Consider the following 15082-nt stretch of genomic DNA (forward strand, 5'->3'; position numbering starts at 1 on the left):
ATTAAAAGCTCTTATTTTTATTTGAAATCATTGCTGGAGTGCTTGAGCAAGCTTTCCCTGCTTCTTGGTCTTCTTAATGCGTACCGCATGCAACCGCTGACCTCAAAGGTTTGATCCCCCGGACTCGCCACCACATGTGGGTAGAGTTATTCGTAGGATCTCTCCTATCCTTCGAGGGCTTTTCTCGCGCAGGTATTTCAAAGAAAGACAAAGTAAAGAATTGTTACTGAACTCATTTTGCAGCTTGTTTGGTGGCGCAAAATTTCAAGTCAAAGACAACAGACCATCTTTATTTTTACAAAAAGATACGAAAGATTATTCGACCATACCTCGCTTTAATTTCTACACTACTGACCTGACCATTGGATTATGGGTGAATCTAAAATCGACTGATGATAAAATGTATATTCTGAATGACAAAGGTGACTCCGGCAAATCTGCGAGGATTTTTTTGGACAATGGAAGGTTCAGGGCTGAAATGGAATTTCTATCAGGTGGTAACACTTTCGAAGGAAACGGGTAAGACTTGGAATTTGGAAGGAATTGGAAGATTTGTATAAGGGGGGTTAAATTTACGGTAGAAACCAATTTATCAGAACCATATCATTGGTACAAGAGATAACGACGGTGGACGAGATTCTATGTCACGAACATTACCGAGTAACGTATTGATATCGTCGTATTGTCGTTTCAGTCGATTATCAGCTAACGAGTGGCATCACATAGCTCTCACGTGGCACAGAGAATCACGTCTATTTAGATTGTATATTAATGGCATACTCGACAATGAAGAACAAAGTGGAAAGTCAGATCCAAATCTCAAACCAACAACAGAACCCTATTTTCTAATCGGGAAAAGACATAGTTCCTCATCACATGCCACTGGCTGGATAAGTGATTGGGCTGTGTTGTTTCAAACGCTCTCAAAAGATGAAATCAGTCTACTTAAAGGTACAGAAGACTTGATATAGTAATATATCAGATTCTTTAATACCGGTCCCACTCCTTCTGCGCATGCTCAGCCCAGCTTACTAATCAGGCAGATATATATATATATATATATATATATATATATATATATATATATATATATATATATATATATATATATATATATATATATATATATATAATGTAGACGACAACTATTTGATTTCCTAATTAGCGTAGGTTATTAATATTCATAAGTTGAAATTATGGGATGTAAGCCGGGACAGGCAGCAAGACGATCGTAATACGTACACCATATGGTATGTCAAGATTATATTTGATTTTCCGTAAGATATAGGCTTTTAATTTGTAACTTTTTATTTCTAGTGAACCTCGTAATTATAAATCTGTCTATTGTGAATGAAATAACTGAAGAACATCAAGATTATCGAGAATTAAATCGCTGATATAATCGACGAGCGTTTTGCGTTGTGTACCCATTACTGAATTAGATGTCCCCACTGAACGAAAGAAGATGTCCGCTACATTATTGTTCACATATGTCATTCACCGACTGATGGACATTTATTAAGCTTGATTCTGCAGTTATCCAGCGTTTATTTCATCTCCGAAGAGTGTTTACAAGAATCGTACGGCTTGTGAATTCCTCGAATTTCCATGTGCAGCGATGGATGATGACACAGGAAGCCCGCCGGCAAGACGCAAGAAGCCCGCTGATCGTGAAAGTTGTGACGGAGTAAGAGAAGAGAGAGCTGAAGCTCTAAGACGCTCAAGATCGGGATATATTGGCCAATTGACAAAGAATTATCGAAATATAAAAGAAGTGATGAAATCAGAGAATTTCAATGATATTGATACCGTTCTGAGGATAAGGCAGAAAATATTGAACACATTTGATAACTTCGAACGGTGTTGTCAACAGCACTTAGAATGCTTGAAGGAACAGTTGGATATTGAAGAAGCTGAAGGCATTTACAGTAGAGAGCTAGAAGCTAAAAAAGACATTGAGGGAGAAATTGATGCGTGGACCCACCGGAACAAAAGACCGTTCATTGACTTTGATCTGCCTCTTGTCGAACCCTGCGATTCTAGTAGCCAAGCAGGCTCTAACGAAAGTTCCCAATCAAGTACAGCAACGAAGTTAAAGTTGAAAGCGAGGGCAGATCAATCTGTTGCCGAGCTTAAGATTAGACAGTTGAAGGAAGAGCAAGAATTGCAAGAAAGAATTGAAGAGATGACGATGAAATTGCGGTTAGAGGAGGCAATTCAAGTCAATAAAATAAAACGTCGACACACATTACTAAAAGCTCAACACGAAATGGAACAAAGAAACACTGAACTAAAAATCTATGAAAGGGCCGAACGAGTTGAGCTATACAATTTTTACGACGACGACGACGACGTGTTACCTGGTTCAAACCCCTTTGGCTCCACACCAAGAAGTGCCCCAAAGGAATCGACTAGAGTTGCAGACTTTAGACAGCGCCTCCCTGTGAACCCGTTTGCAACTCCGATAACACCGATCTCCACTAACCCATTCGCAGCCCCGATGGCCCAGACGCCTGGCAGTTCGTTAGCAACACCGACAAGGGGAAGCTCAAGTAACCCATTTACGACGACAGAATGGCCTGATGTAGTACACAGGAAGCCCAAACCGAAGTTTGTTCATGCTGCGCATGCACCGACACCACAGGCATGGCTGGACCTGAACACACCCGAGTTCTACGTCGCTGATTATGATAACCGTCTAAGCGACACTGCCAATAACGATGAACCACCTAAGCCAGCAGTCCATGAGAAGGTCCTCAGTCAACTGATAAGGCAGCAAGAAAGGATCACCAGCGCCATGACCAACGCTTTAATGCTTCCTAAACCAGAGCTATTAACCTTTGATGGAAACCCATTATACTACTGGAGGTTTATTCGCAACTACGAACAGAACATTGAAGCAAAGACTGAGGATAACGGAGAACGATTGAATTATTTACTGCAATATTGTACGGGCAAGGCTAAAGAAGTGATCAAGAACTGTGTAGTATTGGACTCTACCGACGGCTACCTCACAGCACGAACGTTATTGCTTGAAAGATTCGGCGAACCTTATGTCATAGCCACGGCCTACATTGATCTTGTAACTGAGGGACCCCCGCTGAGGGCGTCTGATAGAGAAGGCCTGCAAGTTTTCGCCGATAAGTTAAAGGACTGTGAATTAACTCTACGTGCCGTTGGATATTATGACGACTTGAACAATGCTGACAACTTGAAGAAAATAGCAGAACGTTTCCCTGTCCACCTAAAGGCTAGGTGGCTCGAGAAGGCTAGAGTGATACGAAGCGGAGGAGGAAAACCCAGCATAGACCATATGTCCGAATTTTTGTCTGAGAGAGCAAAGGCCGCAAATGATCCTGTTTTCGGACAGATTATGGACTCAAAGGACACGTCCAGGGACAGAATGCGACCCCGAAGTAAACCGTTTCAGAACACGCCAAGGCCGCCAAGAGCTACCACCCTAGCGACACACCAAGCAGAAACGCCGAAAGTGACGGCAACAACAAAGGATTCACAATTAGCTTCGAGGGCCGCATATACTTTAAACGACCAGGTAAAGTGTGGTCTTTGTGCCCAAGCACATCTTCTCACAAGCTGCGATGAATTTAAGAAGAAGACGCAAGGTGAAAGAATGAAGTTTGTTCGAGACAAAGGGTTATGTGACAACTGCCTTAAGCGAGGACATAGAGCAAAGAATTGCTATCAGAAAAAACAGTGTGAAGTGGATTCCTGTGAGGGAAAACATCACACGTTGCTGCATCCACCGAACAGCTCTAACCTTAATCAACAGCCGAGCCAGGATTCAAGTAACAATACGAACAGTGCTAAAAATTATAATGTCGTCAAGGCTGATAGCGTAAACAGCGTCGATGTTCTTGCCAAGGAGAAAAGAGTATGTCTTCCAATCGTGCCCGTAAAGGTTCGTGGAAAGAAAGGTCAGAGATCTGTTGTCACCTACGCTCTTTTGGACCAAGGATCCGACACGACATTGTGCGAGAAACGCCTAATAGAACAGCTGGGAATCGAAGGCGCCGAACGAACATTCTCGTTGACAACTATCGAAAAGGCAAACGTTCAGCGAAAGGGATTAACCGCGAGTTTGGAAGTTACAGCTCTTGACTCAGACAATGTCGTCGAGATACCGACCGTATGGACAGTCAAAAAATTGCACATCACTACAGAAGGTGCACCCAGAGATGAAGACATTCGTAGGTGGCCACATCTAGCAGAAATACAAATACCTGAAATAGACACTGATGAAGTTACTTTACTCATCGGCAATGATACGCCTGAAGCCTTTTGGGCGTTAGAAGAGAAACGAGGACAACGGAAGGAACCGTATGCGGTCAAGACACTCCTTGGATGGACCATCGTAGGACCGATGACTGAGTCTACGCATCAACAAAGCTTGAACGCACACTACATAACTTCCCACGGTGATGAGCTTAAGGCTCAAGTTGAAAGATTCTGGAGGACCGATTTCGGAGATGCAGTACTAAGTTCCGAAGAATGCATGTCAGCAGAAGATAAAAGAGCGTTGTCTATCATGCAGGAAAGCACGGTTTTATCTGAGGGTCACTACCAAATGGCCCTGCCGTGGAGAAACAGCAGTTATTGTACATTGAACAATCGACCGATGGCTGAGTTTAGACTTGCAACATTAAAACAAAGATTCCTGAACGATCCTGGACTTTATGAGAAATACAAAGAAGTTATAGATGACCATCTGACTAAGGGCTATGCCCGTCGCCTTCCCAACGAGAATTTTGACCAGAAGAGAGTGTGGTACCTACCCCACCATGCTGTGATTACCCCCAAGAAGCTACGCGTGGTATTCGACTGCGCCGCCAAATGGAAAGGCATGTCATTAAATGACCAACTATTGCAAGGACCTGATCAAACGAACAATCTCGTAGGCGTCCTTACTAGATTTCGCGAAGAGCCCATAGCACTAGCAGCAGATATCGAAGCTATGTTTTTGCAAGTCAAGGTTGAGCCCAAGGACTGTGACATGCTTAGATTCCTTTGGTGGCCTGATGGAGATCTTAGTCAACAGCCAGCAAATTTTCAAATGCTAGTCCACATTTTCGGTGCAACGTCTTCGCCAAGTTGTGCGAATTTTGCACTCAGAAAAACAGCTGACGACAATCAAACCGAATTTGATGATGAGATTGTGAACATCGTGCATAGGAACTTCTATGTGGATGATATGCTGAAGTCGACAAGTACTGTTGAAGGCGCTATACGAACTGCATCTGAAGTGACTGAAATGCTACGACGAGGAGGATTTCGTCTCACAAAGTGGATGAGCAATAGTAAAGAAGTCCTCAAGTCGATACCTGAATCTGAAAGAGCTAAGGCTGTAAAGGAACTAGACTTTGAACGATTTCCGACGGAAAGAGCCTTAGGAGTTGAATGGGATGTCGAGAAAGATTGCATCGGATTTAAGACACAGGTAAAGGAAAGGTCTCTTACAAGACGTGGGATGTTATCCATAACGAGTTCTGTGTATGATCCATTGGGTATCGCTGCTCCATTCGTCCTGTTAGCCAAGCTAATCTTGCAAGAACTTTGTAGACAGCAACTAAAATGGGATGACGCAATCCCTGAACATAACCTCGTTGAGTGGAAGAGATGGCTAGAAGACCTACCAAGACTGTCAAATATGAAGCTACCGAGATGCTTGAAGTCACCTGACCTTGGAGACATCGTCACCTATGAATTGCACCATTTCGCAGATGCTTCCCAGTCAGCTTATGGCACCGTATCGTACCTGCGGATGGTTGACATTAATGGGGAAGTACATTGTTCGTTCCTGAACGGGAAGTCAAGGCTCGCTCCTGTAAAACCAGTGACCATTCCTCGCTTAGAACTATCGGCGGCCGTTGTAGCAGTCAAAGTTGATAAGATGTTAACAGCCGAGCTAGATCTGCCGCTGACTGAGTCGACGTTCTGGACTGACTCTACAACAGTGCTTCAATACATCAACAACTTCTCAAGACGATTCAACATCTTCGTGGCACATCGGATTGCTATCATTCACGAATTTTCTACCCCCAAGCAGTGGAGATATGTGAATACCAAAGACAATCCTGCGGATGATGCGTCCAGAGGTTTGACCGCGGAGAAAATTACAGGAGACGAAGGAAGGCGATGGTTGTGCGGCCCTGAGTTTTTATGGAAAGGCCAAGATTCGTGGCCAGCACCAGTTCTCAAGATATCTGAGGTACCAAGTGACGACCCAGAAGTGAAGAGAGAGAGACAGGTCTATATGGCACAGCAAAGGGACTCAAAGAACTTCCTGCAACGAATGTACGAGCATTACTCTGATTGGTATCGCTTAAAGGTGGCCATTGCCTGGATGCTGAGATTCAGAAACTACTTCGTAAACAAGTTAAGAAGTTCAAAGCATGATATTGAAGTTAAGCCTGCTACAAGAGGAAGAATAACTGTGAAAGAGATTCGAGAAGCAGAAGTTGCAATTATCAAGGATGTACAAGGCCAAGGCTTCACAAGGGAAGTGAATATCTTGAGCAAACAGATTGAGAAGTCGAAAGTCAAAGTTTCCACAAGAGAGAAACCCCTACCAAAGGCAAGTTGCATTTTCAAGCTAGCCCCCGTGCTTAAAGGAGGAGTTTTATTAGTTGGAGGCCGCTTAGAGAACGCCCCAATTTCTGATGCAGCCAAACATCCACCAATTCTACCGAAGAACCACCCTGTCTGCGAGCTTGTTATTAGACATTATCACCAACTGTACGGCCACGCTGGAAGAGAACACCTACTGGCCCTTGTAAGACAGCGATATTGGATAGTAAGCGCAAGATCCCTAATTAGACGTGTGCTGACGACATGCTTTGACTGCCGAAGACGTAAGGCCCCGCCTATATCCCAACAGATGACAAACTTGCCAGTTGACAGGCTCACCCCTGACGAACCACCATTTTCATTTGTTGGAACAGACTTCTTTGGTCCATTCTTAGTGAAAAGAGGTCGGAGCACAGAGAAACGGTATGGATGCATTTTCACTTGTTTAACATCACGAGCCGTACATCTAGAGGTTGCTCATAGCTTGGAAGCAGATTCCTTCATCAATGCGTTGCAGCGGTTCATGAATCGCAGAGGAAGACCCATCGAAATCAGAAGCGACAATGGCACTAACTATAAGGGTGGTGAGAGAGAGCTACGCAAATCTTTACAAGAATGGAATGTTCAGAAGATCGAGAGTTTCCTAAAACAGAGAGAAATCGTCTGGAAGTTTAATCCCCCAGGAGCCAGCAGCATGGGTGGAATATGGGAGAGAATCATAAGATCTGTAAGGTCCATTTTAAGGGCCCTGTTGAGGGAGCAAGTTACTACAGACGAAGTCCTGTTGACTTTAATGACGCAAGTGGAGGCCATTCTTAACAGTAGGCCGTTGACAACTTGCAGTGATGATCCCAAGGACGACTCCCCTTTAACGCCTAACCATATCCTGTTACTGCGTCCAGGAGCGAGTATGCCTCTAGGTGTATTCACGGCTTCTGATAACTATGGCAGACGTCGATGGAGACAGTGTCAATATCTAGCCAATCTGTTCTGGCGCCGTTGGCTCAAAGAGTACCTACCAACTTTACAATTGAGGCAGAAATGGATCTCCCCACAAAGGAACCTAGCGAAAGGTGATGTTGTTTTGGTGGTGGACGAGACCGTTAAACGGGGCCAGTGGCCTCTGGCATGTGTACTAGAAGTTTACAAGGCAAGGGAGGGACTTGTACGCTCCGCAAGAGTCAAGACGTCTAAGACAGAGTTGGTCCGTCCCATTCACAAATTGTGCTTGCTGGAAGGAGTTGATTAAAGCCTCAAGAATCAAGGAAGCACTGTTAGCGAATTACACAAGAACATTGTTGAGTTAATTGATAATTGTGCTATGAAACCAAATTAATTTCTTATTGTCGTCAGGACAATGATTTAAGAAATGATCCATAAGAAATGCCTCATTTGGGGCCAGTAATGTAGACGACAACTATTTGATTTCCTAATTAGCGTAGGTTATTAATATTCATAAGTTGAAATTATGGGATGTAAGCCGGGACAGGCAGCAAGACGATCGTAATACGTACACCATATGGTATGTCAAGATTATATTTGATTTTCCGTAAGATATAGGCTTTTAATTTGTAACTTTTTATTTCTAGTGAACCTCGTAATTATAAATCTGTCTATTGTGAATGAAATAACTGAAGAACATCAAGATTATCGAGAATTAAATCGCTGATATAATCGACGAGCGTTTTGCGTTGTGTACCCATTACTGAATTAGATGTCCCCACTGAACGAAAGAAGATGTCCGCTACATATAAATTATTTAATCCAATTACTGAATTGATTAACCATTTTCACGACACAGTCATCCCAAAACAATTTATAATTACTTACACGTCACAGAATTCAGTGCTCGATTTATTGTGGCTTAAAGCTGTAAACTAGGTGGTGTTACACGGAACACCTTGCAACACCGAATTTTCGTGCAACGCTATACACGCTTTGCAAAACGAAAATGTAAACGAGGAGCCTGGAAACGAGTTTGCACGAAAGCGAGGTCGGTCAGCCCTTGTTTGGGACTGCGGCGGCTTTTCCCTGGAAGGAAGCTCGCGTTTTGATATAAAATGAGCTCTGATTCAAACAATCCAAAGCTTTTAGAAACAGATATCCCCGGATCGTCACTTGGTGGAAGAGCTCCAGCTAATCTGAAAGTAGAGGAACTCAAATTCTGGCTAAAATGTAGAGGAGATCCCGCTAAAGGTCTGAAGACGAAAGCCCAGCTTGTCAAACGGTAAGACAACAACAACTCAACCTACGTTTAATTGAAACAAGCTTGTATTATTGGCAGCGAAAGAAAGAAAATAGACAAATCGTGAATGACATAACAGATCTAAATAAATATTGAATTCAAATTGAAAATTTAAGAAATATCTGGAGTTAATTTGACTCGTTTGACTCAATTCGATTGAAAGTGAGATATCTCACCTATAGTTGTGTTCGATAGGCGGCCGCTGTCGACTTTTACATGAAATGACACTTTTCATTGATATAAGACTTAATATAAAAACCCTCCATTTATTTTTAAGGGTGGAAGAGTACATCAAAGCAGGAAAAGACAAAAATATTGTAGATCCGGACGAAAACAAAGTGTATACGAAACGTAAACAAAGACAGAACAAGTTGAATTCGATTCAAACTCCATCTCAACACAGCCCTAAGAAAGCCAAGTTTCCAGATGATGGTTGGTCATCTAGTTTAAAGCGGATGCCACCTTTTAACCGTGCAGAAATGGATGCACATATTACAAAATCTGGCAAAATTATCGATCCTCAAAGTAAAGGGCATTCTCTTCCAACTGGGCTTACAAAAGCGAAAACGTTTTTGGCGGACGAGTATCTGAAAGAGATAAAGGCTGCAAGCGACAATGGGTACTTTTATTTTAAATCGCTATGTCATCATAGCTTTAGAAAAAATGAACCTCCACACAAATTGAAAATAGCTCTTGATCTTATAACCGCTGAAGTCATAGAAGCATGTTGCACTTGTGTAGCTGGCAAAGTGGGAATTTGTAATCATGTTTTAGCTCTGATGCTTAAGCTTTGTAAATTTTCATTATATGCATGCAATGATATTAAGGATCTGGACTCAGAGGATGATGTGAATCCTCATGTTGCCTGCACCTCCAATCTTCAAGTATGGCACAAAACGGGATGAGGTGATAAGATAACACCAAAGCCAATCATGGAAGTCATGGTTAAGAAACCCAAATTAGATGATTCCACAGCAAATAGACCAGGGTTGAAATGTCTTTTATATGAGGCCCGAGGTAACCTAAAATCTCAGTTGAAAGACGAAAAGAATTTAAAAGCTGACCTGATGGCCATTAACCCTAACATGCCTTTAGCTCAAATCCTGGATACAACTGCAACCCCTGAATTGAAAGAAACAAAATTTGGCAAAAGTCCCTCTGGTTCCATTGCAAGCTACCAACTTCAATTCACAGAGTCAAATTTTAAAGTGTTTTGTGATTTGGAATCCATACCAACCATTATACATGAAGATATGAGAGATCTTCCTACAGAATACCCTAAATTCCCATTTAACCCAACTGAGCCATACAAATTACCAGACCACCTTGAACAAAAGGAAGTCAACTTACTTACTTACCTCTTGGTTGATGCAGATAAATTAAATGACATTGAGAAAAAAACTCGTAGCCAATCCACATCAAATGAATGGAAAAATGAGCGAAGATTTAGATTTACTGCATCTAATTTCAAGAAAATCTACATTAGACAAAGAAATCATGAGTCACTTGTAAACAGTTTGATCAATCCCACCCCAATTCATTCATATTACCTTGAACATGGTAAAAGATATGAGCCTATTGCTTTAAGGCAATATCAAAGATATATGTACTCAATTAGAAGACCTGTGGTGTTATTCAAATCAGGCCTAGTTGTAGATATGGATGCACCTTATCTTGGGGCTTCTCCGGAAGGCAAAGTAATTGAAGTAACTTGTGGAGATCAGCATGGTTTAGTAGAGATCAAGTGCCCCCACACAAAATTCCATGTGACTCCCCTGGAGGCATGTTCAGACAAAACTTTCTGTTGTGAGGAAGTTGATGGGAAGCCAAGGCTCAAGGAGAACCATGAATATCATTACCAGGTGCAAGGACAAATGGGAGTAAGCAAGGTGAAGTGGTGTGACTTTGTCATATATACTAATGTAGGAATGAGCATTCAAAGAATCCCATTCAATGATCAGTTCTGGGACACAGTTAAAGACAAAATGACAGGGTACTTTTTTAACAAGTTTATTAAAACAGCAGCTGAAGAATTTTGCAAATTAAGAAATGATTAGGACTGTAATTGGACATTTCAGTATTGTTCAAATATTTAAAATCAATTTAACATTTCAAGGGCTTTCATATTGTCAATGGTTTATTACTCCAATTATGAATTAGTTTTACTTCAAGTTTAATTTACTGTTCAAATTATGATACTTGAAGAATAGCCCAAATGGGGGCCAAAGAAATGAAAGGAAATGCAAAGGAATGAAAGAAACTAGGATGCTGTAATCCCAACAATATACAACTGTAATAGCATGACTGTTTTGTGTTCTATGAACTTGCATGGGATACAATAAGTATCAATACCTCATAATTACAATATTTCATTGTAAGTTTATAATAGTAATTTGTTTGTTTCTTTTTGCATCTGGACTTTAATAAAGTATCACAATTAGTAGTTATTATCGTCATCATTTCTATTTAGCTAAATAAAATGAAAGACTAGTTTACTTGACATTGGTACACTCACTGGTGTCATTGGCAAAAGTGAATAGTTATCTCATGATTTTGTGTTGATTACCTACCAGATCAGTACATTTAAAGTGATATCTATTTCACACATATTGTGAATGACACTATTGGCTAAAATATTTTTGTATTATAATCAATGTTATTACACTTTAGGCCTACAGTAGTTTATACATCAAATATCAATTATAATAATATATTATAATATAATATATATCATATATCAAGTGTAATTACCACCAAAGAAGACAACCTATCATCAGTTTGTGATGCATTTGGCACATATGTCTACATTGGAAATTTGATGTATAAACTATACCCTACTCTTTCTTGATTATGAAACACAGTCTACTAGACTGAAATAAGAGGATTACGGGCATTACACAGGAATGCACACACAGTCCACATTTGATTAACCAGTCCTATTAAACTCAGTGGTACTTCGCCATCCCAAATGTGGTAGTTCTTGATCAAGTTAATTGCCCTCTCTATATGGATGCGCACACTAGCAATTTGCTGGGTTTCAATTACATCTTCCTTTGACATTTGAGCCTCTTCTCCAAGAAATGGGGGGTAGTTAATGGTCACTCCTAAGGGAAGAATATCACCAATAGTGAAACCCTTATCTGCCATCACTGAATCTCCATCATCAAACTTTAAATCCAAAAGCCCACTTCTTGTAACAATCTCTCGATCTGATATGCTTCCTGTGTAAAGTTGACTGATGAACGTGATGGCACCATTTGGCGCAATACCAATCAGAGCTTTGAAGGTAACATGATTCTTGTAAGAGCTAAATAGTTCAGAGTTAAGCAGCAGTCCACTTGGCATTTGACAACGGATTTCAGTACAGTCAATGATGACCCTTGTCTTAGGGTACTTCTCCTTAAAGATTTCTGGCATTTGTTTATTTACAATTTCCCTGGATGGCCAAATATTAATTTGTGCAAACTTTAAATACATATAATTTATATATGTTCCAAACAATCTACTGACTGTTGACTGGGAGACTCCAAAAAGGTGAGCTAAATGCAGCTCAGCAAATCCCCTTCTCAGTCTACATAGTGCAAGGAAAAATTCATCAATGACTGTCAGTTTTCTCGGTCTGCCAGATTTTGTTTTCGTAGTGTTTTCAGATAACTCATCCTCCTCTTCATCTTCCTGGTTTTCATAGAAGTCAGCAGTAGCATCCTTGTTCTTAGTTGAGTAATACCTCACATTTTCCCCTTTGTCTCCAGTGTTCAAAAACTTAAATATTGACAAGAATGTCTTATAGTTAGGTAAACCTGTATAAAAAGCTATGTTTTCATCTGACTTGAAATTATCTAGCTTAAAAAGCTTGGTTTCTGCATCACTTAACTTGTTCTCGAGCAGCTGGCATTTCTTTTCCAGTTCCTCTTTCTCAGCTTCACGGTAAAACACAGTCTCCAGAGCATCACCACGCTCTGACTGGAGTTCAGCCATTATCTTCTTGTTGGTTTCTAGCAGTCGGCGATTTTCGATTTGAAGTTCGATAAACTGACTTTGGATGTCCGATAATTGCTTTTCTAATTTTTCTTTGTCTATTTTGGCTTCAATAAGCAATTCTTCTACTGTGGGCTCACAAATATGATCCACAGACTCTCTAGTCGAAGCTTCTAGATCTGGTTCGATGGCTGTTGAGGGATGTGGAGGTGTTTGACGATTAGTTGGCGACTTTCTCTTTCGTGGAGACTGAACAGACCACGCAAATTTTGATGGAATGCTTCCTGGCTTTAGTTTAACAATTCCATTAAGCGATTTCTTCATGTCCGTGGTTTTAAAATGTCTTGAACAGACTTTAGTGCGACTAGTCAGTTGAAAATCCTTTCCTGGGACTCTTCGTATCAAGTGAATCCATTTCTTACGTAAAATTGCATCCTTTGGAAAGTTGAAGAAAGAAATTTTATTTCCTTCTGCATCCCGGTGGCCCTTGAAAGTGCACTCAGGCACACAGCAGTGCGAAGGCATTGAAAACCACAAAAAAATAAGCAAAAATGCTGGCGAAATATTACAAGAACACAGTGCTTCGAGCTCTTGCTGTAAACAAACGAGGGCTGACCGACCTCGCTTTCGTGCAAACTCGTGTCCAGGCTCCTCGTTTACATTTTCGTTTTGCAAAGCGTGTATTGCGCCATTTGTGTGTCGATTTTTTTCGACGTGTTACGCGGGAACAACTTTTCGTGCAACATTTACTTTAGTATTCAGTCCACGCGCTGCCAACTCATTCACGGCTATCTTTTTTCTTCTTTTCTTGCTTTCATCATTTTTTATCAACTACAAAAGTTTTATCTTGTCTGTTTCAGTAGGTTTTTAGACAAATGTTGCAGTTGCTGTACTCTTTAAACTTGCTTCTTCTACAGTCGGCGCCATTTTTTGCGCGTCAAATCGGCGATGGAAATGTTACACACGTCGATTTGCTGAAAATTCGTCATCTTGTGTTGCAAGTTTTTGAAGCCAGATCAAAAACTTGCAACGTGTTGCAGAGTGAAAATTGCGCTTAGTTACACAACAACGACTTTTCGTGCAAGTGTTGCGCAAAAAATCGGCGTTACAAGTTGATCCGTGTAATACCTTTAAAAAAAATGTTTTTAGATGGCAAAGCTAGCGAGGGGGCCTGGATCGGTTTAAGTGACATCCAAGTAGAAAACCAAATCAAGTGGTCAGATGGAACACCGCTGACCTACCAGCCTAATAACGACTTGTCCAACACACACGATAAGGATTGTGGAAATATCAATTGGAGCAATACGAGAAGCGAATGGACTATGAGCTTTTGTGAGAAAAAGTTGCCCTTCATCTGTGAATTCCATGACAACAGGTAAATGAGTCGAGAACCAAACCCCCGACCCCAGTCATGAGCTACACAATAAGAGACCCCGTCTGCAACTACTCGCTTGCCACAACCCACATCGGTGCCAGGTTTTTTATTTTTGTCTTTGTCTTTTTTATTTTTCTTAGGAATGGTTGAAACCATCAACTTCTTGACCAGAAAAGCACTGTAGAAAGCTGAAAACTAATTAATGCGGACACAAACTGCTTTTCTTCTTTAGAACACTTTTGTGTTTTACTTTCTGTGCATGACCTGAATGACTTCCAGGCATCTGGGTTTGATTTTTGGCTTCTGTCAATCGCAGAAATTCAAATGTTTTGCAACGCGATTGTGAGGAAGTTTAGACAACGTCATATTGGAAGTTATTTTACCATTGTAGTGCAAACTTCTCTTCCTCTTCAAGGGGAATCGAGGGGTTGCGTCGGTAAATGAAGAAAGAGAGAGAAGAGAAGGGACTGAAGGGGTGAGGAAGAGAAAAAGGAGCACTCTCTTGTCCCTTGTTAATTGCGGCTTGATGCTGTAAAATATCATTTTTAGATGGCAAAGCTATCGAAGGAGCCTCTGTTGGGTTGAATGACATCCAGGCAGAAAACCAAATCAAGTGGTCAGATGGAACACTGCTGACCTACCAGCCTAATAACGACTTGTCCAACACAGATGATAGTGCAGATGGCAGTGCCGTGATACGATTGTATGAACTTACTTTGCTTACTTCAAATGAACATATACTTGCTAAATCCTAGAAAGTAACTTAGTGCAACGTTTGTAAGCAGACAACATAGGAAGACTGCTTATCATTTCAATATTGATTAACTAACATCTTAATAGGTAAGCAAGAGTGTGACATTTGCATATATTTCAGGCCCCTCACAATAACTCATTCACAA

At 41.0% G+C, this 15082-nt stretch overlaps 4 protein-coding genes and 1 pseudogene across 5 annotated transcripts; 4 read left to right on the plus strand and 1 right to left on the minus strand.

Moving 5' to 3' along the window:
- The first annotated feature begins 246 nt into the window (after positions 1-246).
- LOC148905790 (uncharacterized) lies at positions 247-971 on the plus strand. The gene is made up of 2 exons (XM_089038867.1): positions 247-519; positions 695-971. The coding sequence occupies exons 1-2, from the start codon at positions 401-403 to the stop codon at positions 969-971; spliced, it is 396 nt and encodes a 131-aa protein (XP_088894993.1). The 5' UTR covers positions 247-400.
- Positions 972-1137: 166 nt separating this feature from the next.
- LOC148905791 (uncharacterized) lies at positions 1138-8264 on the plus strand. Of its 2 annotated transcripts, none has more exons than XR_016121496.1 (2): positions 1138-8107; positions 8175-8264. XR_016121496.1 is itself a non-coding variant. In XM_089038658.1 (2 exons), exon 2 carries the CDS (start codon positions 1619-1621, stop codon positions 7832-7834), a length of 6216 nt encoding a protein of 2071 aa, XP_088894784.1. In that variant the 5' UTR covers positions 1138-1250; positions 1318-1618; the 3' UTR covers positions 7835-8264. The 2 variants fall into 2 exon arrangements, 1 of the variants encoding a protein (XP_088894784.1); XM_089038658.1 differs by having other exon boundaries at positions 1138-1250; positions 1318-8264.
- Positions 8265-8544: 280 nt separating this feature from the next.
- Positions 8545-10887, plus strand: LOC148905792 (uncharacterized; annotated as a pseudogene).
- Positions 10825-13427, minus strand: LOC148905793 (uncharacterized). Its single transcript, XM_089038662.1, has one exon. It carries the CDS (start codon positions 13331-13333, stop codon positions 11696-11698), a length of 1638 nt encoding a protein of 545 aa, XP_088894788.1. The 5' UTR covers positions 13334-13427; the 3' UTR covers positions 10825-11695.
- Positions 13428-13855: 428 nt separating this feature from the next.
- LOC148905794 (snaclec agkicetin-C subunit beta-like) lies at positions 13856-15063 on the plus strand. The gene is made up of 2 exons (XM_089038665.1): positions 13856-14183; positions 14324-15063. Exons 1-2 carry the CDS (start codon positions 13948-13950, stop codon positions 14331-14333), a joined length of 246 nt encoding a protein of 81 aa, XP_088894791.1. The 5' UTR covers positions 13856-13947; the 3' UTR covers positions 14334-15063.
- Positions 15064-15082: the final 19 nt, after the last annotated feature.

The sequence above is a fragment of the Actinia tenebrosa genome, unplaced genomic scaffold (assembly GCF_029948245.1).
Source record: "Actinia tenebrosa isolate PJP-AT-01 unplaced genomic scaffold, QUT_ActTen_1.0 PGA_scaffold6__47_contigs__length_16458017, whole genome shotgun sequence".
Lineage (NCBI taxonomy): Eukaryota > Metazoa > Cnidaria > Anthozoa > Actiniaria > Actiniidae > Actinia > Actinia tenebrosa.

What these genes read in the sequence shown, in the direction of transcription:
- LOC148905790 (XM_089038867.1), top strand. Translation starts at nt 401, where the DNA reads ATGTATATTCTGAATGACAAAGGTGACTCCGGCAAATCTGCGAGGATT. An exon ending in AACACTTTCGAAGGAAACGG is followed by an intron (nt 520 to 694) that starts GTAAGACTTGGA and finishes TTGTCGTTTCAG; the next exon opens with TCGATTATCAGCTAACGAGT.
- LOC148905791 (XM_089038658.1), top strand. Translation starts at nt 1,619, where the DNA reads ATGGATGATGACACAGGAAGCCCGCCGGCAAGACGCAAGAAGCCCGCT.
- LOC148905793 (XM_089038662.1), bottom strand. Translation starts at nt 13,333, where the DNA reads ATGCCTTCGCACTGCTGTGTGCCTGAGTGCACTTTCAAGGGCCACCGG.
- LOC148905794 (XM_089038665.1), top strand. Translation starts at nt 13,948, where the DNA reads ATGTTTTTAGATGGCAAAGCTAGCGAGGGGGCCTGGATCGGTTTAAGT.